The following is a 25,654-nucleotide window of genomic DNA, read 5'->3' as shown; positions in this document are numbered from 1 at the left end:
ACTGAACGACTCTGTGCTAATACTCGTATGTACGCGTTTTTGTAAAATGAGGGCAGTGAACGTCGAATTTTAAAAAAAGGTATCTGCTGTATGTACATACGAGTATAGATATGTATGCACGTATGCCCCATACGGTTATGTAGTGGAGAGTGTATGTACTTGTATATCAGTCGGCGAATAGCGTACGACTATCGGCGAATAAATGGGGTGTGCTGCTTGTAAAAATTGTAAACTACAGCAACACACACGTACACACAACTGTAGTAAGTATGGAATGGAATATTCGTAAAAGTGGATTTAAGTAGAATACCACGCACTAATTATGAACGCAAACAGTACATACTTCCCCTGTCGAATGTGTAACATTTGGGTTGCGTATGCGCAAACGGCAGATGTGACATTTTCGTATGCGCACATTTTATAGCATATGCCGTTCGACTGTTGCACTGGTATTTAATATCTAGCTATCGGTTGCATAAGGCTTGATTGTTTTTTTTTTTTTTATTTGCCTTTCCATGGTACGTTACTCGTGACACCAATTTAAATCGTAGTGAAATATCCATGTAACGGAATGCATACATATGTACATATTTATGTGAATTAGAGCTCTGCTAAAGCTACATACATTCGTTTGCAAAAATTGTAATTGTCGCACACCTTTTTCTGAACTCGCGCGTTTTAGAACCAGTTTACTAAAAATTGTGCTTATATTTTAAGTTGACAAAAAGAATTGCTATTTGTATATAATTGGAAGCAATATGTTCTTTAAAACATATTTATGCATGCTTATAAGTATTAAAAAATTCAGTTTTGCTGCTCCAATATGGTCCAAACATTGTTTAGAAACAATTCATGCAACATGTCAAAGGATTAGGGCACGGTAGAATAGTCAACGCAATCCATTTACGGTCGTTGTCGTGCAATTAACGGAAAATATATAATACTAAAACAAAAAAGCGATCACAAGATTAGAAAGGGTTGCACGCATTTTCATATGTAGAGTATGCTAGGCGTGCTGAGTCTTCAATTACATGCATATGAGATTAAAATCTGAGCGTGAAAGCATAGTAATTGCTTAGGACAATGAAGAGAAACCTTTGTTGGTAAGGTTAACCAAATAAATTAATCCGGTTGACAGGCGAAGCTAATTCACAGGGTTGACGAAAAATATCTAAAGACTTTTGGTTTCTGTGCATAAAAAAATACTACACTTCAAAAATTGTACCACTAGGCTCCTTAAAAGAAATCTGTTAATTAAATTTATTTATATACATTTCTGTGCACTGATATTCCATTTAATTGAAGGTAATCTTCAATCTATTAAACCAAACTAAATAGATTTACATAAAAAACCACAACGCTTTTATTTATCTCAGATCAATTAGGATTGCTGATGAAAATACTGATTACAACCCTTTTTACACCTTTTAACCGGGTTGCAAATATATCATTCGTTCTTTTATATTTTTTACCACTGAATGCATGTAAGACTTGCTTTTATGCGTTTGGGTGCGTGTTCTAAAAGCTCATGTGTCAAGTTGAAATGTCAAATGCATAAAAACATGCTTCACATTTCCACCGTTTAATTCGAGATTTTCACATGACCATATGCCAAATGACGTGTTTTCACAATACGCCCCTCTTCGAAAGGCCATAAAACTACATAAATGAAGGAAGTGTAAAGGCTATTTAAAAGTCGTAAAATTCTTTGTTGCCGATTGCACTATTGAAATTTGTAAAAAAAAAAAAAAAAACAACAAGATTATATTAACAACTTCACAGAGGTTAATGCTATGGAAATATTTAATAAAAAGAAAAAAAAAAATATGTCTCACTTTTACTAAGATATTCAGCGGTGTTGTAGAATCTGATAGTTGTCGGAGTCAGATTTGAAACCGAAAAAAATGTAGTAGCTGTCATGAGTTCAAATATTATTGGTTTGACGTTCGAAACAATTATATTGTTTTTGTTATTAATTAACCAATTATATCGGTTTTGTTATCAGAAGCAAAGCAAGAGGATTTTTGCTGACAGATTTGAAAGGTAAGTTAAGAAAATAATTTATATTATAGTTACGATTTATTTTATCGTTATTTCTATAGGGAAAAACATAAGAATAAAACACAAAATGTCATAATTATTGAGTTTATGGAAAAAATAGAGATATTTTAAGAGGATTTTGCAAACGTATAAAACTTGTCTCACTGATGAAGTTCATCAGAAGTACGAGGTGGTTCAGAGAGGAGCCAAAAAAGTGGGGGAACCATAGTGTCGGTGGTATCACAATCGGCCTAGGTGTGTCAAAAGACAGCCACTCTACCTACTTACCTACCTACCAAACGTAATAAACGTAATTTAACTCCCAAATGCGTCTTTATTCAATCGATAACGTGATATAAATCTGTAAAGTTTGCATGTATACAAACCTACAAGTAAATTCAAGAAAAGTTTCACGTGCGATTCCCCTGGTGCATCCAGTGGATTACTGTGTTCCCTTAATATATTCCTTTAAATTTTTTCGTTGCTTTTTACTTCCTATAAAATAAAAGCTAAAATAGCGGAACTCATTGTAAACTTTAGTAGACTTTATTCCGTATTATAAATTTATCAAACGCATTCAAATTTATTCATTTGCAAGTTTTGTTACATTAGCAAACAGCTGATTCGAATATTGGTTTTGCGTATGTTCGAAAAGAAGAAAAATCCAATCAGATTCTGTGACACCATTGAAAATCAGAATTGATTTGCAATTCTGACAACTACGCAAATCTGTCTTGGATTCCACAATACCAGTGATTAATTATAGATCGTTTTTAAGGCATTAGGACCCATGATTTGGCCTTTCTTAACTTTGTGTAAATTTAGCTCCTTTTAATTTGCAAATATAAATTATCGGTGAAAAAATTATTTTACTATATTTGAAAAATGAATCAGATAAATAAACTAAGTACTTTATTAGCCATGGATTTCATTTTTCAGAAGAGTTAGTTATTCGATACTTATTGTGGAAGCAGTTCCATATGTAGAATTTCAAAATATAAGCTTTTTTAGGTTTTTAAAACTAGTGTAAGTAAAGAAGTAATTTATTATATAAATATGTACTTACAAAAATTATAACAGTTCAAGGTTCTGAAAAGAGCAAAAGGAAAAAAAATTATTATACATATAAACACATATATGTACATATGCTATACTTGAACTTAAAATACTATGTACATATATACTAGGGTGGGTAAAAAAAAAACGTTTTTTCGTTATGTATTCTGAAAAATAGGTTCTGAAACAACTCTACCTTTTTGGTAGAGCAATAAATTTTCTTATTTTTGTTTTTATTTATGATTTTTTTTTCATTTAGCATCGCTAAGTTTTTATAAGAAAGAAAATTCCATTTAAATAATCAAACTTCAACTATTAATATTTTTTAAATGGTTAGCTTTAAGAAAAAAGTTGTAAGAGACCATTTAGCAATCAATTTCCTTTAGACCTATGTAAAGAGATATTTTTTAAGTAGTTGGAAGCGAGATTTTAATTTTTCTATCTGATAATAGGAAAACAAATATAAAACTACAAGGCGAAGGACCTTCGCGTCACAATAAAGAGCGCTTACGTGGAGTGCACTTCTTAAAGCTGTCTAAGAACCTATTTTTAAAAAAAAAAAGTCGTTTTTTAAGCATATTTATTTATAACATTTACTACATACAACAAATGTAAGTCATCTGCAGAAGTTAGTTAATGGTTAGTTAGAATTTCCATAATTCACAATTTTCCACTACAATTCTCAAACCAACCTTTACAAAGTATCTTTATGTAACTTACTATTCTACGACATAGTTATTTGTTACTCTCTAGATTTTATTCAATTACTATTTTCCTGAATTTTACAAACCACCCCCTTTTTAGCGCCCATTATCTTAATATTTGCCTATGGAAAGCCATCATAATCCCAGAGCGAATATTTGATTTTTATTAAAAAGGAAATCATCACAGACACACATCTTTTTCGAAACCGCTGCTAGATGATATTTCTTTAAAACTAATCAAGATTTTACTACAAATGTGGTTAACTTGTCCTGTATACTCTACACAATAATGAAATTTTTCAGTCAATTCATCAAGTTATTGAGTTGAGTTTTGTCAGCACGATTTCTATAGCTTGAAGTTGATAGCCAATAGAGAACGTTTTGAGATTTACAACTTCACAATTTTTTAGATTAAGTAGACTGCCCGAAATACAATTGGTTGAACAAATGAAGTCAAATGAAAGGTTAATTCACTAATTTTGAATATTAGATGGCCAAATATATACCAAAGAGCAGACAAAAATTCAAGGCACCGCAATTTCTCCTTTAGAAAACTCTTTGGTATAACAGCGTGCATTTTTTGTAATGAAATATTGAGTTGTGCTTGGATTTGTGGTTAACTTGTCGGATTGAAAAACTTCTTTTGCGGTTAACGTATTGAATTTATTAGTAAGACCAGAGGCACACAAGTCCTTATTTTACCGCAGTACTTTAAAACCACAAATTCTCAATTTTAAGTATTCTGCTGATATGTGGTGTCGTACATATTCTTGTGAACTTTATATTTTTATGTTGTATGCATTTCCCAAAAATACTTAATTAGTAGAGTTTAGTAATATAAAAAATATAAAAATTGCAAATTATTTACTAGAACGATACAATTGACACTAAAGTGAATCCGTCTTCATCATTCAAAAATATCGACTAATAATATCTGCGGCTTGCACACCACTAAAGACTTTGTTTGGCCTGTCAGGCATGTTTCTCTTCGCTGATTCGATTTGATGAAAAATACTCTCAAAATTTGCAACTCAGAACGCGAGTTTGGGTAACAAATGTCAGCTATTTTTAAACATTGCTGCGGTGTAAATCTGTTTTTTTTTTGGTACTTTGACAAAGATTTTTTCGTAGGATCTGTTTGTAGTCTTTTTGGAGCATATTTTGGTTTCAACTAATTTGCGTAGTACCGACCTCCTATATGTTATATTTGGTTAGCTACGTAATGCCGAGGTCTGCCTTAGAGTATGTTCTATCCAACGTAATTTTCTGAGGTATCTTTGATTTAGTACGGTTTCCTAATTGCTTAACTCCATAGTGCTGTGTTGCTTATAGTTTTAGATCAAAATATTCTGCAAATAATTTCAAGACACTTGTTGATGAATGAATGAGACCAGTTATGTTTCGGTTAGAACAAAAGCGTCCACTCTCACGATAGCGAGAGAGAAGAGAGGGAACGTTAATGCCAAACGGGTAAATAGTTGGACATCAATCCATTTAGGAAACTATACTATACCTCAAAACACAGCCTATAATGTTGTTACTTTTATGTACTCCTTCTCTCTCTCTCTCTTCAATATTAAGTTTTTAAATTTTCAAAAAATGTTCGAAATGTTTGGTTCGATTGTAAACCCTCCGAATAGGTCACTGACTTCTAAAAAAGACAATCTGTTGTTCTTCACTTATTTCTATGTTAAAAATTTGATTTTTATTGCAGAGTCGGGAGTATGATTATAGCAGAAACTCGATTATTATTGCGTTACTTTCACGAAGATCATGACCCGAAAGAAAGAAATGATTAATCATAATTGTTCCAAGACCTGTCGACCCACCTTTGAGTATGCGTTAAAAATGGTCAATTCGACTCGAACTGACAAAAAAAAATTTCACGTTTTCTGCAACATTTTCAACGATTCCGTTGTCGTGATTCCATTAGAAGCACACAATTTCTAAAAAGCTAGTTGATATATTGTTTTTCGTGGTAAAAAAAAATAAAAATCGCCAGACAAACTTTTCCCGTCTTAAACAAACAGCTGTCAAACACACACTAATTGACATATGGTAATCAAACTTCACACGAATATAAAAAAGGTTGCGACAATCAAGGAAAAAAATTATATCGATTCGCTTTGCGCGCGCATTTTAAATGAATCAGTTCGAGCCAATTTTGATCAGATGGTATATAATCGTACAATTTGCATACATATTTGAAAGTAGTATAGAATCATTTGCGCACCGCTGCGTTTCCGAATCATTGCAACAATAAAGCTTTTTTAAATCAGCAGCAGTTCGGCACAAACTATAACTAACCAATAACTTCCTGACAGCATCTTTAGTTGCCGGCAACAACAGAACGTTTCGGACAGTTATAATGCAAAACAAGTTCCAATGCTGTGCATGCAGGTTGCATGTGTACATATGTATGTCTGTAAGCTAGCTAGGAAAAAAACATTAATAGTTCAAAACTGACTGCAACGGCGTTAGTGCTGACTTCCGTTGGAGTTCCAGGCAAGCGGCAAGCAGACAATTGAGACGAGCCCGGCACCAGCCGACAAGGTAATGAAAGAAAAACGAAGCGTCGATTGCTAGGCCAGCAGACAGAAGAACACGACATGCAGACGATTCAGTGAACGCATGGACAGACAGAAATAGAGAGCAATGCAGATGGCGCACTGACAGCCTGGCAGTCATGCAGTCATGTAGGCAAATGCTTCGTGGGGGTAATAATACCATACAATAAAAGCTTAGCCAATAACCGAGCGATGTGCATCCCAACGTCGAGGGATAACATTGTTGTGGTTGTTGTTTATGTGGCAGATGACGGTGCTGCTGTTGTTGTAATTGCAATGCAACATTTTAGAACTGACTTTGTTGATATGTTTATTACGGATATTGTGGTTGTGTTGTTGTTGTTGTTGCGCCACGAATACTTGGTTACTGTGTTATTATAATCTTCGCTTCTTACTCCACGTATGTAAGTATGTAATTGATGTAGCCATTGTCGGCATCGATTGTTGCCCCATAAAATTATTAAAAGCTAGCAATATTAAAGGCAAAAGAATAACAAATGTCATGCATATAAACACAAATATTACAAAAAGCTAAGATAAATACAAAACAACACAAAAAATAAGCTGATACAACCTGTCTACGCACTACTTTGTCGGAATTTTTTTGTTGATGTAAATAAATTAATATGTACTTATGTTGTTGTTGTATGGTAGAAGAATGCAAGAAAGATGGCAATTGCTACATGTGGCAACGAATTCACGAAACGCAAATACAAGAGAATAAGAACAAAAATTGGAGAAGAAATCGAGTGCTATCAACAGCGTTGGAGCAATAATTGCGCTGAGAGTACGATAAAAGCAGAACGGCGCATCGATACGCACAAATGGCAAGGACCATTGAGCGCGCAGAAACACCGAAAGAGACAGAGAGGTGGCAAAATAAAAACTATGAATGGAATTTGTATTTTTTACTTCTACACACGATGTGATGCTGACTTAAAGCCATTTTTACTATTTTATTTTGCAGATAGACTCCACTCACAGACTTTCAGAAATTATTGATATGAGTTTTTGGCTACTTTTATTACCGTGTATAACATTTTTGTTGAGATTCAAAACAAACATATTAAGGATTAAGGATAACGCTCGAAAGGATGATTACATCAATTCTAGTTTGAAAAATTCAAGTTTTCGTAGAAATTTGCCGATATTGTTTTTGCTGATATTGTTTTAATCACGTACATATATATTTTACCAATGTATTAATAAATGTTTTGTAAGTGGTAGAATATTAACTAAACTCCTTGGCAATACAACTTTATTTACAAAAAATCTGATAACATAAAATTGCCGTTGCAGATACTCTCTTTCATCTGTTGCTCATTGTCACACACACCGGTATATGCACGATAAAATGCACCGGCAGTTTAGTCGGATAATTACGAGAGCATTACCAACAACTATAGTTCAGCGCACACAATTTAAAATCAAATTGTGTTGTTTGTGTTCAGTTCACAACGGGGCGAAGATGCACCTATTGTTGTTGTGGCTCCAATGCGGTACCTATGTACAATAGGATGTGCGTTACAAGTGCATGCGATAAATAGGCGAAAGTGGATTATGTTTAAGAAAAAGTCATATCCATATCTCGATGCTGCAAAATTTTGCAAATTTGTTGTAATGTTAAAAGCGTCGAAGCAGTATTTTTTGCACATTTCAAAATTATGTTATGCATTTTTCTGTGCTTAATATTCAAGTATACAAAACTAAGAATGCATGTGCTGGATCGTAGCCAGAGTTGTAGTTGCCTTCATCCAAGCACTGTCATTGCATTTCGAGTTTACTTTCCCAGCGGACTTTTTCTATTCGCTTTGCAACATATTATTCGTGCAATTTTTGTTGTTTCGAAGTTGATTGCTGCTCCAATTGTTGTTGTGCACAAGTTTCAAACGCGTCTGTGGGATTCTTTCTTCCAGTGCGTCGTCGGCCGCGTCGCATTCTTGCAGTGGTCGTATATGTATGTAGTTATAGTGTTGGGAGTAAATATTCAGCTGTGCTTTATGGCGGCTCCCGTCGCTTCAATGGAACATTGAATCTTCATTGCATTTATTGTGTACCTCACTTTGTAGCTATGTACAGGTTGGTTGAAAAGTTTATGCGCTCGAAATGAAAAAATACTGTTTTTGGTGCGAAATATATTTTTTTATTCAATATAAACTCCCTTAAATTCAATACACTTATTCCAATGGTCCTCCAATAATTTTATTTTCAATATTTTCTGCAATAATATTCAGAGTTGATTGTTTTACCTTTCTGCAGATAATAAATCAAAATTCTTTTTGCATCGCAAAAAACTGATGGCATAACCTTCTCTGCTGATCGTTGTGACTTCACCTGCTTTGGAGCTGAACAACCAGCTTCAGTCCACTGTAAACGTTCTTGTTTCAATTTAGGATCATGGTGGTAGATCCAAGTCTCATCCATAGCTATAAAACAAAGCAAGAAATCGGTTTTATTCTGCTTAAAACGCTCCAAACTATGCTGAGAAATTTTGTTTTCGATCCAGTTTTTGTTGAATTGTTAACGTGTGCGGCACTAACTTTCCAAACAGCTTTTTCATATGTAATTCTCCATGTAAACTATGAAGTACTCGTTCGTCTGAGATGCCTATGGCATTAGCAATTTCACGCTTAGGCAAACTTGGATCTTCACTAACAATATTATGAATTTGCTCAATGATTTGTGGTGTAGGGACATTTTCTAATATTAACATATTTTATAAATACTCTTTTGTGTCGGAAAAATTAGTAAATTGTTACTACAAGTAGGGATGTATGAACCGGCGACCCAGTCAGATATTTTCTTCTTTAAAAAAAAAGTTTAAACAATGGTTGCTGCTTCTGAATCTCCTGGTTATATTGACTCGAAAATGTCACCCGAACGAACGCAGATTCTTAAGCGCAAAATATATTCAATGCGGGACCAGCTGGTGGTAACAGCGGAGGAGTAAGGCCACAAAAGCACTTTCAATAATAATGTATCAGTAAGAAATATACGCACTGCATATGGAGCGTAACATATGTGAAATATAAAATCTTAATAGGTGTCTTCATACACATGTACATATAGGTACATACATATCTAATATTCACAACAAAATATAAGTTACTAAACGACAAGTGTGAGAAACTTAGATCGCCTGATTTAGATGCTGGAGTTATACGACCGCCCCTTCAGACGTTCTGCACTACTGACATGGGAATACGAAAATAAGACGAATAAAAGGTGAACTTGTGTAAATATGAAATGAGAAAAATCCACACTATGGTAAGTATTGAGAAACAGAAAAACGGAATATGCGCTCCCATGGTTGGGTATTCAAATGCGCAGGATGTGAGAATAGCAATAAGAATAAATAGAAATCAGCACGTACAAAGGATAATGACCGAAGAAGGAAACAAACCAGCACAAGTAAGCGAGACTAGACGGGCGACAGCAGCGGACTACGGTTAGTAATTACAAGAAGGCAAAAAGAGTTATTTGATTTCTGTTTCAAGTGTGCATTTCGTGTACGGCACATGCAAATGTTTCACAGATTTCAGCTGGTGGTGCATGGATTACTGCTTGAGGGTAGAGTGTGTATAGGGGATGTGTGTGTGTGTGTTTGGTTAAACAAAATTCCGGGAATTTTCGCAACAACTTTGTGTGCGCGGGCGCCTTAAAGGGGCGGAAGAGGCGACACCACCAGTAGAATCGGTAGCACTCACACACACCTATATACATATGTATGTATAAGTAAGACACAGCAGCTTACGACTAGCTCTGCCCCAGCCAATGTCTGACAACCTCAATGCCTCTTCGCATACTTTCCTGCAGCGTGTTGCAATTATTTTACTAAGAGTTATATTGCTTTTGTGCGACAACGACGCGGACTCTGCGGTGGCATTGTATGGAATACTCTCAGCGGACATACAGACCGTGCCTTTGCAGCAAACAATGAGGATGCAGACGAGTCGGCAATAATTCGCGGCAATTGAATATACTTGAACAAAATTTATGTAGTAAATGAATGTTTTGTATAATTTTTATTTTTAGGTGAAAATATATAAAAATCGAGAAACTTGTGGCATTCAAGAAACATCCTCAGACCAGCAGACTATTATTTGGATCAAAGCAAACCAATTAGTATTATTATAACTGTCGATAATTTCAATCTTTAGAGAGACCACTTTAGAATCGTTAAATGTTGGCATATATCGGACCACTATAGCATATAGCTGCCACACAAACTGACCGATCGGAACAAGTCTTGTATGGTAAACTTCTTCTTTTGACGAGTTATCTCTACGAAATTTGGCATGGGTTATTGCCTAAGGCAATGATGCAATCTCCAAAAAAAATTGATCAGCTTGTTGTTTAGCCTTTCAAGCAGTAATCAAGTTATCAGTCAACAACTTTATACTGAGTTTTAAGAGACATGTAACGACTTAGGCATCTAAATGAATGAAGAAGATTCATTAATGAAAGGATTTTTCAATATTTTTATTTTGTAACTTAAAACAATACATTGCTTGTACATCTATATATAATATTATATATCAAAAATATATATATTATACTATATGCAGTTCATAAGAAGCATGGAAGTTAAGAATTTCCAAGTGCATTAAAAGTTAAATTCATAATTGATTTGCGTTCATAACTAATTAAAATCTAAATTATGTAGCATTTGTTAAAATTATTATATTTTATGTTCATTTTCAGTCTTACCATATACTTTTGAAATATACATACATATACGCTGGAACTACTCATTTCAGTCAAATACATATGACCTATTGATCTTATATTCAACAAGCAGCAGCTGCATTCTAATACAAATGATATTAATACGCGAATGCTTTATAAGGCATATTCTCCAAAATTTGCGCAAAATGTTATGCAAATTCTTCTCATCTACTCCGTCTTACAACCAAAAATACAATTTTGTAATCTTCATAAATTTCTCCGTCGCACTGTTCGGTTTGTGCATTCTCGCAGGAAGCATAGCGTTTACAGCATCGTCACCCTTCAAACACATTTGATCACTTTCACCTTTCTGTATTACAAACGTGTCTTTGCGAGGGTACAGTTGCGTAACAGAACAAAGCAAAGGGAGATCTTTAGCTCAATTCCATATAAGAAATGCATAGTTCAATTATTGTAGTACAGTTGTACGGCGTCAAATGGATCTATTTGCTCCACACCTGCCCGCTTTGCCACAACTTAGTTTGTTTCGTTATTGCTATTCGTGTAAATAGTTCTCCCTTTTGTTTTTCTTTTCCTATGCTATTTGCTTTTAGTACCCTGTTTGTGGCACTAGTTGTTTGTCACTGTTTACCAACATCTGCCTTGGCTTGTGATCAGACGCTTTTTCTAGTGTGCCTGCTACGTTCTTCCTTATTCTTACCAAGCGCCTCATTTCGAACATACACTGTTCATCCTTCAATGCTGTCCTTTCGGTAGAGCATAATTAACTGGTTTGTTTGGCTCAAGTCTCTTACAAGCATAATATGGATACTTGCCTATGCTGATGCTATGATAATTATTGATCTTTTGCACTCTACTGCGACAGGTGTTATTCTAAGATAGGCGAGTAACGAGTGGTAAATTATACCTAAAACTCTTCACTTTATATAATATTAGCAGCAGCCTTTTAATGTTGGTTAGCGTTTAATATTGGAATTTCCACCCATTTTTAAATTTCCGGCGTTACCTTTTAGAAATTATTGGGAGAGTAGTTTATGGGACACGTATGATAAACTTCTTAGAGGGCGGTAGCATGTTCACATTTCATAGTTTCAAAATCACATAGGGTCCTCCATTATATACAACAGAACGCAAATAATTACAGAGTTATAACAACGTGGCTCTTCTCAACGAGGAAAATCTGCAATTATGCATATTTGCCGTAAAAGCCTATCTTTGACATTAACACTAGAACTACGAACCGGTCAAAATGACCGGTGGCATCATCGACTGAAATGTTCAGGTGATGAACATGGCACAAAAATTCCGACGGTTAATAACCCTAAAATTTTAGCCTTAACATTGGACAGTCTGTGCACCTTCACTCCTCACACAACTGCGATAACTGCCAAAGTACACAGCCGCAACAAAATCCTCAAATCGCTTGTCGGCAGCTCTTAGGGAAAAGACAAAGAAATGTTGTTGGCAACATACAAACCAATCGGCCGGCCGGTCCTAAACTATGCATCACCAATATGGTCGCCTGGATGTAGTGCAACGCAGACGAGGAAGCTTCAGAACACTTGTCAGAACACTGCACTCCGGACTACCACGGGATGCCTCTTGATGTCCCCAATAGAACACCTGCACAGTGAGGCCTTTATGCTATGTTAAGGAACATAGCGAGCTCCTCTCCAAGCAGTTTCTGCTTGAAGCGGAACCGCCTCCTAGAGGTCATTCCTTGATTACGTCGACGACATCAGACAGTACGCCGACCGGACTTCGGACGCAACGAACTACAGACAAGCACTGACCGCCATTCACAGTGGAGCCATTAACACCTTCATCGACTCCCTCTCAGTGAATGGCGTACTAGGAGTCAAACCACCACCCATAGCAGACGTAGAGCTCGAGTTGCCTCGCGAAACCAGAGTCACCCTCGCGCATGTTCGTTCTGGATATTGTAGCAGATTAAACTCCTACTTATCCAGAATATACCCTGACATTCCAAACATATGTCCTGCGTGCAATGAGGCTCCGCATGATACCACCTCTTTGCATGCCCAACAAACCCAACTCATCTAACACCCATTTTTCTACGGTCCGACCCCGTCGAAACTGCCTGTTTCTTGGGCCTCCCGTTAGATGACCTCGACGACAACCAAACTATCACTTATCATCCAAGCGGGGACTAGATAACCGTTACAACAACAATAACAACCGGTGGCATCATTTGTTTATACCATTTCCTCTTTATTCCTATTTAATATTTTACGATAGTGTCATGATTTTTATTAAATTTGTGCATAGAATTATATTATAGATTATTTCGTTCTTACGTAATTTTCAGAGAGAGAGACCTCTTTGAAAAAGGTATATGGTAAATGTGGTAAGTTTGCTAGGATGGATTGTTGGAATGTACATTTTAGCCATTTTAAAATCATAGACAAATTTAAAACAAATAGAGTATTCTAGTCTAAAAATAAAAAAAAAAAATCGATTTTTTTTCTTTCTATATTATAAAAGTTTAACTTCTAGTAGTCTTCTTTATAGACTCGACTTAACTTGACTATCCATATCCCCGAATTTAAATTTTTACTATTTTGAAAATGTGAAAGTGTGAAAATTTGTGAAAAAATTATTTTCCGTAGAATCGGACATTACGACATTATTCTAGATTAAAATTGTTTAATTTTTTTGGTTTCAGATTGCTAGGATTGAAATCGTGGGTATGGTCACGGGGTTTTGAAACCCCCCACATTATCAGGTGCTAATTTTTTATATTGTTAACTTTTTGATTTTTTTCTGAACTCTTGTAATTTTAATAAATAACTAATAAAATGGATAGTAAAAATATTAATTGCCTATTTTTACAACACTTCAAAAATTAACTGAAATTCATGCATCTAGACTAGAATACCCCCTTAAAATGTAAAACTCTGTTACTTATTGACCTAAGCATTGAGTGAAATAGAATATATGCATGCAATTTCTGTCGTATATTGCGCAAATAGACTTCTCAAAGGGCGGCAACGTTACTCCATTTGCATTAAATCTAAATGTTATTGAGTATAACGTAAATTGGGGTAGAGTCAAACTAACTAAGCACCAAAGAATTCCAACATTTGAGTTGTTTACTAAAACGATCATTGATTAGCATTTGTTAGAGTGTTAGAGGAGACGCTGAGGCACACTTCCTGTGACAAATGTGTGAACCCATAAATTTTAATTGTACATAATATAAAATATATAAAAAATTTTAGCAAAAAATGTTAATAAATCGAACTAAACATACATACATTTATATACATAATAAGTAAATGTGAAAAATAACGTATGAATATGGTTTTTAATCTTAAATAGGACAAACGAGTGGCAGTGTCTGACCCATATGAGCTGTGGTGTGTCGTGTGACAGTGTGTCAGCAACGTCAACGCCTGTTTGGAGTAAACACTTGCAATGTTGGAGGAGACAGAAATAAAGCAGCAACCATTGAAGAAGTCATTCACGCTCAGGAACACATACACAAACATACCTATATACATATATCAACATAAATGCAGCCAGTTGCAACAGCTAGCGAAGAAATGCAATATCGCTTTAGTATTCGCATGGCGAGGTACAAAGTCCTCAAATAGCATGCGCGGGCGTCCGTGTTGTTATCAGCATAGCTGGACAGAGTAGCAGTCACGTTAACGATATACTTTCAGCTATTTTGTTGCACGGACACAAGCGTTGTATTGCACTCAAGGAGCGCAACGTGAGAAGAAAATAGGTATGTACACAATCGATAGAGGTAACAAATCTCCAACCGATAGCTTGGACCGATGCGTGTTGATAGGAGTACGTACTTGGCGATCATTAAAATCGGCAAAGCAAGTACACAAACAATCACAAAAGAACCACAGGCGAACAGAAGTGTATAACAGCAGCGTAGTCCTTTTCCACGCGATAAAAATAACATTAGTGGTATAATCTTTTTAACTCGTTTCGGGCATAGCCTTTACGCTTGAGTGTTTGATTTCTAGTTTTTTTGTGGTTCTTACTGCGCTTTTAATTTTGTTGTTTGACTTTTTTTAAATATTTGTCATAAAATAATAAAAGACAAATTAAATTTTAAGCATGTGAAACACACACCACGGAAATACATACTCACATATGTATGTATGTATGTATGTATGTATGTATATAGTAGATGTAAATCGTAAGTATGTACAAATAAAAATAATGTAACAATGCAACAAGTCCGTGTGCGAAACGTTTTTTGTTCTAAAATCTTACGATTTATATTCAATTGCGAAAAATTAACGGTGTGCAGACACGATTCGCACATAATGTTTATTTGCCAGAACCAGTTTCGCTACACTGGAACAACGAACGTTATAAGAGTTCAATGACATTAATGATACTCAATTATGGCCACATAACATACCACCGGCACAGAGGCGAACAGAGCTTTTCAGTTGTTCGATGACGAAAGCTAACATTTCGATCAATGTCACATGAATTAGTGCAAAATTTGTGTGAAAGTTTTCTAGTAAAGGCCTATGTAAATTTACGTAAAATATCCGCGCATTTGAGATACTTATAAACGCAGCGAGCTTCATACTCTATGCTAATTCCCCGATTGTTAGAGAAGGTACATTTTTTAGGTGTAACTTCGATCAACCTATTAAACGAACCATTGCAATTGTCATATTTACGTGCTAAATAAACAGGTGTGTATCTACTTCGCAAAAGCAAAAAACAATTGTCGACCGACTGTGGACGCTTACAGAAAGCAGAAGACAATGCAGATAACGCGTTAACACAAAACGGAGTCAAAATAAATTTAAATCCATAGCGAACCAAACAGACAAAGCAAGGTTAAAAACAATTATACTTTTACAGCAATGGCAATGGCAACGCCATCAAATAGCTTAACTGGCTAATATTACGACATACAGCAACAACAATAAATTCTCGAATGAACAAACCAAATCAAGTCTGCAAGGCGAAGTAACAAAGCTGATGACGCTGGAAGACGAGCTACACATGTGAATATACATATACATCTGTATGTACATACTTACAAAGCTACATATGAGAATGCACATATATAAAGGGTTCTCCAACAAGAATGTAAGGATTTAAAAAAAAACACCAATAGTTCAAATTCAATGTTTTTTATTTAGTATGAAGTACGATCGATACAATTAAGTTCTGAATATAACATAGCCTCCAGGACTTCTTTTGCAGCAACGAATTCGATGAACCCAATTTTCGAGTACTTTTTCCACTAAATCAAGTCGTATGTCATGAATAGCTTCAATATTGACTTCTAAAGCTTGTAGAGCGTCTGGTTTATTGTGACTACAAATAACCGCACAAGTAGTTTAGTGGTGTTAAATCAAAACTTCTTGGAGGCCATGCAATGTCAAAATTTCTTGAAATAATCGCATCTTCAAACTTTTCTAGCAAAAGACGTTGTCAGGATCAACTTCTTTCAATTGCGGTCATAAAAAGTTGGTTATCATTGGTCTATACTGCTCTAACGGACAGTAACGGTGTCACCAGCTTCATATCGAAAGAAATACGGACCGTTGACAACAAATTAATGTTACGGTTGTTCATGAATAATTTGTGTATTTTCTTCGCACCAGAATCGACAGTTTTGTTTATTTACCGCACCACTCAAATGAAAGTGAGTCACATCGGAGAAGGTGAAAGCGCACGAAAGTTGCAATAAAAGAACGTTGTTTTGATAATAAAATTGAATAGTTTGTGAACATTGTTCCAGCGTAACATATATCTTTCCTTGATTAAATTGTAAACATTACTCAATACAATGAAAAAAAAAAAGTACAGATCATGACACATCAAAAATGGCCAAAACGACACTTAGAAATTATATCATCCCTATTGGAAAACCCGCTACTATGTAGAACTGAATTCTGTCGAATGCTATGGAATTATCAAAGCTACGAAAAGCGATGACGAGGTAGAAAACCGAGATCAACGACGAGGCCGAAGCCAGGAAAAATGCTGCCCACTGGACAAAATCGAAGCACACTCGTACATATGAACAAATACACACACATGACCATATGTATTAACGGGTCATCAAACTGTGACGTAGCGGAAATATGAAAAGCAAAAACAATAAAATCTAAAGAAATTTAGTACATTATAATTCGGCTTAATATGTGAAGGAACTAAATAAGGTTCAAATGAAAAACCAAAAAAAAAAAACAAATAACACCAAGGAATAACAAAAGCAATATCCCATGAATCAGCTGTGCAAAAATTAGATCACTTGCGAATACAATAAATACATGTATTTTTTAAAATGTTGCATGCACCTTGACTTCTGGACAGCATTATTTTTCCGCAATGGGGTCAGAGTTCTACATAAAATTTGGTATGTAATTTCGCGGCTTCTAGTGATGCTACCTACGCATATTATATAAGTATATATAAATTTGGGATATTTTATCATATACATATTTATACATAAACGATATTTATGATTTCAGTTTATAGAATTATTCCATAAATAGTATTCGAATACCCTAATCAATTGAGCTAACAAGTTTCAATTGCAAACAAGTCTACAACTGCGAACATTCAGGAATGCTGCCAGGCGGCATAAACTTGTTGGCTACCCTTTTCTATACAACTGTTGAAATTATGTTTATATTCCATGACAAAAATTTTGATTGATTGAATGATCTCTGTATTCTAGAAACAGGCAATGACTATGTGTAGATCCAAATTTCAAACTAATAAATTCTGTTTATGTTGTAAATTTTAATAGTAACTTTAGAGCACCTGATGGTTTAGAAGATTTTGAATCTTATATTTGTTAATAAATAAAATGTTCCAACATTTTTTTTTAATCCAATAGTTTTTAGAATTGTATGTAGAAAAAATATAAATAATAAATGTATTACTATGCTTAAGAATAGGCATTAGAAGTTGATGTCAATGTTTCAACGTTTTGGATCACACTATAATTGATGATAGAGTGGACTTACCACGTTAGAGCTGATCGATTTTTTTCTATAAAATCACGTATACGGGAAATGTTCTATGGATCACTCTGAACAACTTTTCCTACGAGAATATGGGTCTAAAACCCGTTTCGAGTCAGCGATTTTTTAGGTGAAGTTTAATTTTTAGGGATTATAAAAATTTCTTTTTCAGTTTTTGTGGTACGCAATTATTAAAATATTGACATTCTATTGATCATTTTTCGGAATCGTCGAGATCGGAAAACTATATCGGACAACTATATCACATATCTCGCATTCAACCGATTATTCAGTTATTTTATTTTCCGGTTGCCTGCCTTTAATCAAAGCTAAGAGCACGAATTTTTGCAAGGCTGTTCTCTAATACATACATAACAATGACAGTGGAAATAAATAAAAACGAACAGCTAAAACATATATGTATCTCCCATTCATCCCGCTGGCTCGAAACCGGTTTATTATATAAGAAAAAAAACCGTAACTTTTGTTTGTTTTTGTTTTGTAATCAAGGACGAAGTACATACATACATATACACACATGTAAGTATTAAAGTAGAGAAAAAAATATGTAAGTTGCAATACTACATTTTTATTTAGTGGCAAAAGTTAATACTTAAGACTTAGTGTTAAGATTGACCATCAGAGTTGATTGCTAAACAATAACGGTGATAAAAGTTCGTGCACTTGAAATGTATTAATTTATTCCAACAGAGATGACAAAATTTTTATATAAATTTACAAATACAAATGTAAATGGCAAATATCATTTATATTTAAAATAACACTAATAAGGTTTTTATAGTAATCAAGAAATTTGTAAAAACTTACACTTCTTAAATCACACTTGTATAACATAATCGCGTACTTACATGTCTAATCATTTCAGCTTGCCATGCTGATCAATTACAAATTTATATATACAAATGTATGCTTTTTAGCGTATGCGCAGTTTCCTTGTGGTTGTTACCTACTTCGTGGCAATCTTAATACATCCTGTTCAGGATATAATAAATATATATGCGCATCTACAATGCAAAATATCGTAACATCGCTTTTACAAGTATATAGGAGCAGGAAAAAACGAATGAACAAAAATTATATACCATAATTGATGTTAAGTTATTTTGCATTTTGGTTTAAACTTCAGTATAGCTGATAGCAGAAGTGATGGCTAAGTGAATCGTCAGCAGTAAAAAAAAACTCAATTGGAAATTTTTAGATTATACGTTATTTTGCATTTTAGGTGACTATATGTAGGTACAGTAGTGATTTAAAATTACCTTGTTTATAATGTACAATAATCCAACATTCAATTCACCTAATGTTCCAGAGTACTGATAATTTGCTCCCTTTAACGTTAGCATAAATCCTTTTTCTTATTTTCCTCGTTGCATTCAATACTTTGAACTAGTTTTCTGAATTAACCTTTGGCGATATCTTTTGTTTGCTTTTATTGATTTTTAACCTTCACTATGTTTTTTTTGATAATATTTCTAGAAATATCTTTGAAAACTTCCATTCAAATAATTCACTATTATTTTTTGAGTTTTATTTATCTAAGCACTTTGTATATACACAATGGTTGTAGTGCGTACAAATAGGTACAAATGTACTATATAAGCACAACTACAGTACAAGCTGATTAAAAAAATCTTTTTTACTAAAAATTATTAATATTTTTTTACCTGTATATTTATAATAATCGATTTCACATTTGGTATTTAACTCCGATATGAATTATGTTGACAATTAGTATAATTAACATATAGTTAAAACAAGAAATAGCATTAACTTCTGCTGCACCGAAGCTATAATACATTTCACAAGTGCATTTCTTAATGCAACTAATTCTGAAAACGTAACCGACAAACTGTTTTCATTCGTATCATTCAGAACGTAAGTCCGAATATTGAGAGTCTGTATTTGAACTGCTTTTTGTTACAGTTATCATCTACATAAAGTTCCGTTACTTTTTGTGTTACATAGTGGTTTTTTCTCGAAATCTTATTAAAAATTGTTGGCGGAGTGGAAATTTTACGTTATTATAAAAGTTTTACTCAGATTTTCTGTCAAAATGATTGCGAATGCAAAAACAAATGGAAGCCAAGTCCCGAAAAAGGGTACGAAAACAGGTTCTTTCGCGGACACAATTTAAAAAAGTTTAGTCTTGGCCCGAGAAAAGCCATTTTATAACTCAAAAAATTAAAGATGACTTAAATCCTATGCGTTAGTGTGTCTTTAGAAAGAAAAAAGTTGAAGACAGCTAAATTTTGGGTCGAAGCCAAAGAAATGTGTAATTTCTTCAACCCCGGTACGAAAATAAGTTTATTTCGTTCCCGAGGACGACGACATTTTGTACGAAGGACAGAAAACGATTAATTTGATCCTAGATATGTTTCCAGGACGGTAAAACATTGAGGTGCCAAAATCAAAGTATGAAAGTGCGTATATTATTATAGTATAGGTCCGTTCTATAGGATTTAAAAATGGACGCCAAATTGTGCGTTGCAATAATGAAATCAACGATGTTAGCACGCGCTGTATGGAAAATGACCTTGAAATGGGTCTATCAACAAGAAAACGATCCCAAGCATACCGAAAAGCTGGCAAACAATTGGTTTGCTTTAAATACAGTTGAAGTTATGAGCTGGCCTACTCAGTAACTTGATATTAATCCATTAGAAAATCATTGAGCAGAGTTCAAGAAAGCTGTAGGAAAAGATAATAGCTCAAATACGAAGCAGTAATGAAGTATTGTATTTAAACAATGAATATATTGGTTTTTGATGTAAAATGTAAAATAGTGCTATTAGTAATCGCAACTGAAATTTCTATTTATTTCAAGAAGAACGTTTTTCTTTTTTTCTTTTAAAAAAACATATGTATTTCTTGCAAGCTTCAATATAAGCAAATGAATTTATTAGTATGCAGGAATACCTGAAAATTTTTAATGTGATGCAAAATCAGAAACGGTGTGAGGCAATCAAAACGTCGGCAGCGGCGGTAACAGCGCCAAAAACCGAGAAACTTAAAATGTCGCGGTAACAGCGCAGTACGTCTACGCCGACTACGGACGACGACGACGACGAACAATGGATGATAATTCTGATTCGATTTCGAGCCACTCGTATATTTCTGTCTTCCCTTATATTATATTCGGGCCGTCAGTGTGAGCGATTTTGAACTAGTTCACTCTGCCCCCGATATTTTAACACTTTTCATCTCGTTATTCCGTCAGATGTTAATGTTTTTGTTAAAAATTTCGCAAAGCAATTGAGTAGTACCTACACTTATAGTTGCTGCGGTTTTATTTTCTGGGTTTTCTTACTCGACGCAGAATGGAGTAAAGGCACGTCAGCTGCACACATGTGACAACGCAGCAAAAACGAAAATAGTTGTTTAAAAAAATATAAAAATCTTCAACGAAATGCATCACCTAAGTGTTCAACACCACCTTTATTGTTACACTCACTAATTCCCGAATATGTTGCAAGTACTTTCACAATAAATCAATGAAAATTTTCGCGTCACAAATAGGCGTTAATGCATTATCAGCATTTGAACGCATTACAGCGAACAAATATGTGGGTGCCGCCACGTGTGCTCATAAAATAATATACGCACCCATGTATATACTTATTAACACTTATATTTAAGTAGTAATGCAACTCGCATACATACGAATTTTATTTAGTACACATTTGCCAAATTCTTAGTTTATAGAAAGTGCGCATCGCCCATCTTCGCTATGAACAGCTATGAACTTTGAAAACGTCGTCAGCAACTGCGATAACGACGACGTTGTACTTTTTGGTTAGCTGTAGTTGAATGAGTACAATAAGACGCTTGACGAACCTAACAATTATTTATACTCGATATTTTTATCCTCAAATGATACTAAAAAATAGAAATTTTAGCTAGTTAAAATTCATTACAGGAACGAGTGTCTGGAAAACGACCATGCAACCATATACAGTGAGTTGCCAGCAACACCGTTCCACCCACCGAAGTTGCAATCACCGGTTAGGTCTCACGCACCTATGCGTTAAGGAGCGTAAAGCAATACAAGTATTACTTATTTGAAGAGAATATGTAGAAGTCATATGCACACCCAATTTTTCCAGAATTACACCACTAGTTACATTATTTTTATATAATTATTAAAACTAATTAAACGTATTTTCATATTTCTTAACTAGCAATCCGTTTACAGTTTTCTATTTCTGAGAATCTTATAAGTTTCAACTGCGTTTTCACTGCAAACGAATAAAATCCACCGAATTCGTTTCGTGGCTGCCTGGTTGTTTCTCTTCCACTTTGTGGACTTACCGTTCACTCACTTCTCCACTCAACATTCACAAATGTGTGTATTTTACGTACCATATACGCTGATGTTGGCGTCGACGTAGAAATCGAACAACCGATGCTTTGGTCGTTAGATGTTTTTTTAATTGCTGTAGGGCTAGTAGAGGAATATAACGAAAATTTGGAATTCCACATAACACTAAAGCGGGTTGCCAGCCGCTGTCATTGTTAGACTATACTTGCAAAGTACCAACAAAACCTAAAGCCACTAACAACTTCCATCAAAAATCGTACGAAATAATATTCGTTCGTTCATCGGTGTTGTTGGCTCTGTTCACTTTTCGCGTTTCGCTTTCGTCCGTCCGACACTTCTCGTTCTTTTACAAAATTTTCCTCGTGCCTACATTGCCCCAACTATCCAATTCGACACTTTGCCCGTTTTAAATACTACTTTTTGGATTTTAATAACCTGAGTATATTCTAAATAATACGCCCGTTTTATACTTATTACTCATTAGTATATACTTGTAATATCTGATACGACCAACTGGTCTATACTCCGCATTTCCTGAAGGTAGTGGCGAAAGGGGCTATGTTTTATAATGGAATTTGCATGCACTTAATTCCCTTCAACAGGGGACAATGTACGCTCCTTCAATTCCTCTACAGTTTGAATCCAAAATTTCACTCAACACTTCCTGATTTTTTTTTTTTTTTAATATTTATTACTTTACTTGAAGTTTTTACACACAATTCACATACCACGCTGCCACCAACTAGTGCTGATGCTTCAAATGTCACACACTTTGCTGCTTTGCTCTGTCTGTGCTGCTGTTGTTGCCCCGTTGATATCGCTGCTTTTACGGATATCTCTACTTGCGATGAATTTTCGAAAAGCCGCAACAACAAACAGACCGTTTTTGTTGTCACTTGTGTTGTTGTTTACATTTTGACACTTGTCAAATGTAAATCGCTGTCGCAAAAGTAGCTGAGGATGTTTCATTCATTTAATTTATTTGTTGAAGAAGTGTGAGTGTGATAGAAGACAAACACTCACCGGTTGCATCTCCTTTGCTGAGTATGTGTTAAAAAGAGCGCCCCAATAGTATGGTTAATTGGCATTAGCGAAACAACACCGGCCACAGAGCTATAGAACAGCTGTGGTTCTCTATGGTATATCTGAAAAAATTTAATATTCGTGTAAAATCATACAAGCAATGCTAAAAAATCTAATCGATGTGTGCATATAAGATAAATGCAAATATTTTCCACGCTTTAGTGGAAAAATTGGTTAAAGCAATGAGAGACACTTAGCACCCACAGCAATAATATTGTAAGCTGGTGATATACACCGTTGTGGGTACTTTTTCAAGAAAACTCATTTTAAAAAAATTCAATACTTTTGAAAAATACTTCAGTGAAATTTTATACGTTTCATTGTAATTAATATTAGTTTTACATGAAATTGTTTATAAAATAACTGAAGTGAACTTCTACTGATACTGTCAAAAAACACCTACCACCAAAAATGTAAATATTTACGAATATGCCACCAAAAGACATGGCGAGATAATGAGAACATAAAGTTAGGAGGTGATCAGCTGTAACGAGTGTGTTAAAAGGAAAGAAAAATAATAGTAATAGATTTTGAATATTTGGAGAGATTCAGGAGGATGAAAGTCTTTTCTGTGCGGAAAATAGAAAATGGAAAAATTTTAAATAAAGTCTAAAGAATTAAGGGTGTTAACAGAAATTTAAAATAATAAAACATATGTATTCAATAGAACACTGGAAATGTTTTTAAAATGTCTGTCAAAATTAAACCATCAAATAAAAATTTAGGTTAGTTGATATATCTTTATTTTCTGCAAAATATATACACGTTTCATTTACATTAAATTAAATACATTTACACATTCAAAGCGTAATAAATATTTATTTAAAATAACTTATATTTTTTTATCTACATATGTGTGTACGTCTCTAAAATGTTTCACTGCTTTAATTTATAACCGACAGCATAACTAATTTTTTAAGGTTATTAAGAGTTCAATAATTTTTAAAATATACTTATTGAAAGGTATTGAAAAATGTTAAATACACTACTTCACAGACCTAAACTAAGTTTCATTTCATCCTTCAAAATAACTTTTTTGTGCATTCAAACATGTACGCTTTACCTAAGAAAAATTAGAGGACTACGTAGACCTCTGTATTAATTTATAATCGTTTTCTCACTCAATCAAATATCGATTATAACAAAAACTTCATAGTGACTTCGTTCGGGTTCCTGTATCACTTGCATCGCAGAGTAGGTGATGGCTTTGACTTCGGTACCTTGTGGATGTTTTCCAATTTCAAAAGGTTCCCCATAGCAACGACATTCTATTTCAAATGTCTCCAAATCGAACTTTGTAATTTCTAATTTTTTGCAGATCAAAAAAGGCTCGGCGGAGAATAGAAAGAGCAACTCGTCCAAAAAATGAAATAATAAACCTTCTACATCATCACCCTTAGCTTCAATCTGAAAACACTGTTCGACGGATACATACTCTAGCTCAGTCATATAGCCGAACATTGCCATACCACACTGTTCAAAAGTTTCCAGTAATGTATGTCCCCAGGCGTGCAACCTACAAATGTACAAAGATTGTTAACTTACATGAATGACAAACATTAATAAAAATGTATTCACTTACTGCACATCGGCGGTGTGATCTAAATCTATAAAGAAAACAAACGCAAACGTTTGAATTAACATGCGAATTTTGGCAAGCAAGTTGTTTTCCTGGTACTTACATTCGTATTTAATTTCAGGTAGAAAGAAGTTTTCTTTACTAAATTCGACTTCCATTTTGATGAGGAGCCACTTTTTATATTCGCTTATTGTAAATAATACTAATTTAATGTGAAATGCACATTAGTCACCGGCGTGCTTTATGTTTTGGTTTAAATCAGCCGTTCGACTAGTGAAGTGACACATATGACCGTGTTGTAATAGATGAAAAATAAAGTGTTGTAAACGGAATTATTCATGCTCTCGTTGTCAAAAGGAAAAGTTTGCACGATTTTAATTGATTGATTCAAATTAGATCCGCATAAACTGGAATAGATATTTTAAATAATATTTTTAAACGCAATGTAATTGTTTTGTTTTATTTAAATATTTTGTTGAGAGAAATATCAAAGTATCAAGCAAAGCGTTAACTACTTTTCCCATTCGAAGAGGTAAAATACTTTTCTGATTCGTCATTATAATGCAAGCCTGACATTGTTTACAATGTTAATCACTAGAAATTTC

At 34.3% G+C, this 25,654-nt stretch overlaps 2 protein-coding genes and 1 long non-coding RNA gene across 5 annotated transcripts in view; 1 reads left to right on the top strand and 2 right to left on the bottom strand.

Moving 5' to 3' along the window:
• Positions 1-23,102, bottom strand: part of E2f1 (E2F transcription factor 1) — a 67,851-nt gene extending 44,749 nt beyond the window's left edge. The window contains exons 1-2 of one of the 3 annotated variants that reach the window (XM_036377540.2): positions 22,378-23,102; positions 3,107-3,129 (exon numbers count right to left, since the gene is read on the bottom strand). The gene's annotated coding sequence lies outside the window, so the exon portion shown is untranslated. Of the gene's footprint in view, positions 1-3,106; positions 3,130-19,328; positions 19,639-22,377 lie in introns of those variants that run through there. The other 2 variants (XM_014233426.3, XM_036377538.2) reach the window with 2 other exon arrangements.
• On the top strand, positions 5,860-7,575 carry LOC118683716 (uncharacterized). The gene is made up of 3 exons (XR_004979583.2): positions 5,860-6,771; positions 7,022-7,238; positions 7,335-7,575. It is a non-coding gene; the product is annotated as an uncharacterized lncRNA (long non-coding RNA).
• Positions 23,103-24,190: 1,088 nt separating the features above from the next.
• Positions 24,191-25,443, bottom strand: Archease (protein archease). Its single transcript, XM_014233394.3, has 3 exons — positions 25,153-25,443; positions 25,053-25,077; positions 24,191-24,986 (listed from the first exon to the last, which is right to left on the bottom strand). Exons 1-3 carry the CDS (start codon positions 25,205-25,207, stop codon positions 24,596-24,598), a joined length of 471 nt encoding a protein of 156 aa, XP_014088869.1. The 5' UTR covers positions 25,208-25,443; the 3' UTR covers positions 24,191-24,595.
• Between the last annotated feature and the right edge of the window lie 211 nt (positions 25,444-25,654).

Source organism: Bactrocera oleae, chromosome 2, assembly GCF_042242935.1.
Source record: "Bactrocera oleae isolate idBacOlea1 chromosome 2, idBacOlea1, whole genome shotgun sequence".
Taxonomy (NCBI): domain Eukaryota; kingdom Metazoa; phylum Arthropoda; class Insecta; order Diptera; family Tephritidae; genus Bactrocera; species Bactrocera oleae.
The sequence above is the reverse complement of the archived record's forward strand: the minus strand, read 5'-3'. Positions and strand labels throughout refer to the sequence as shown.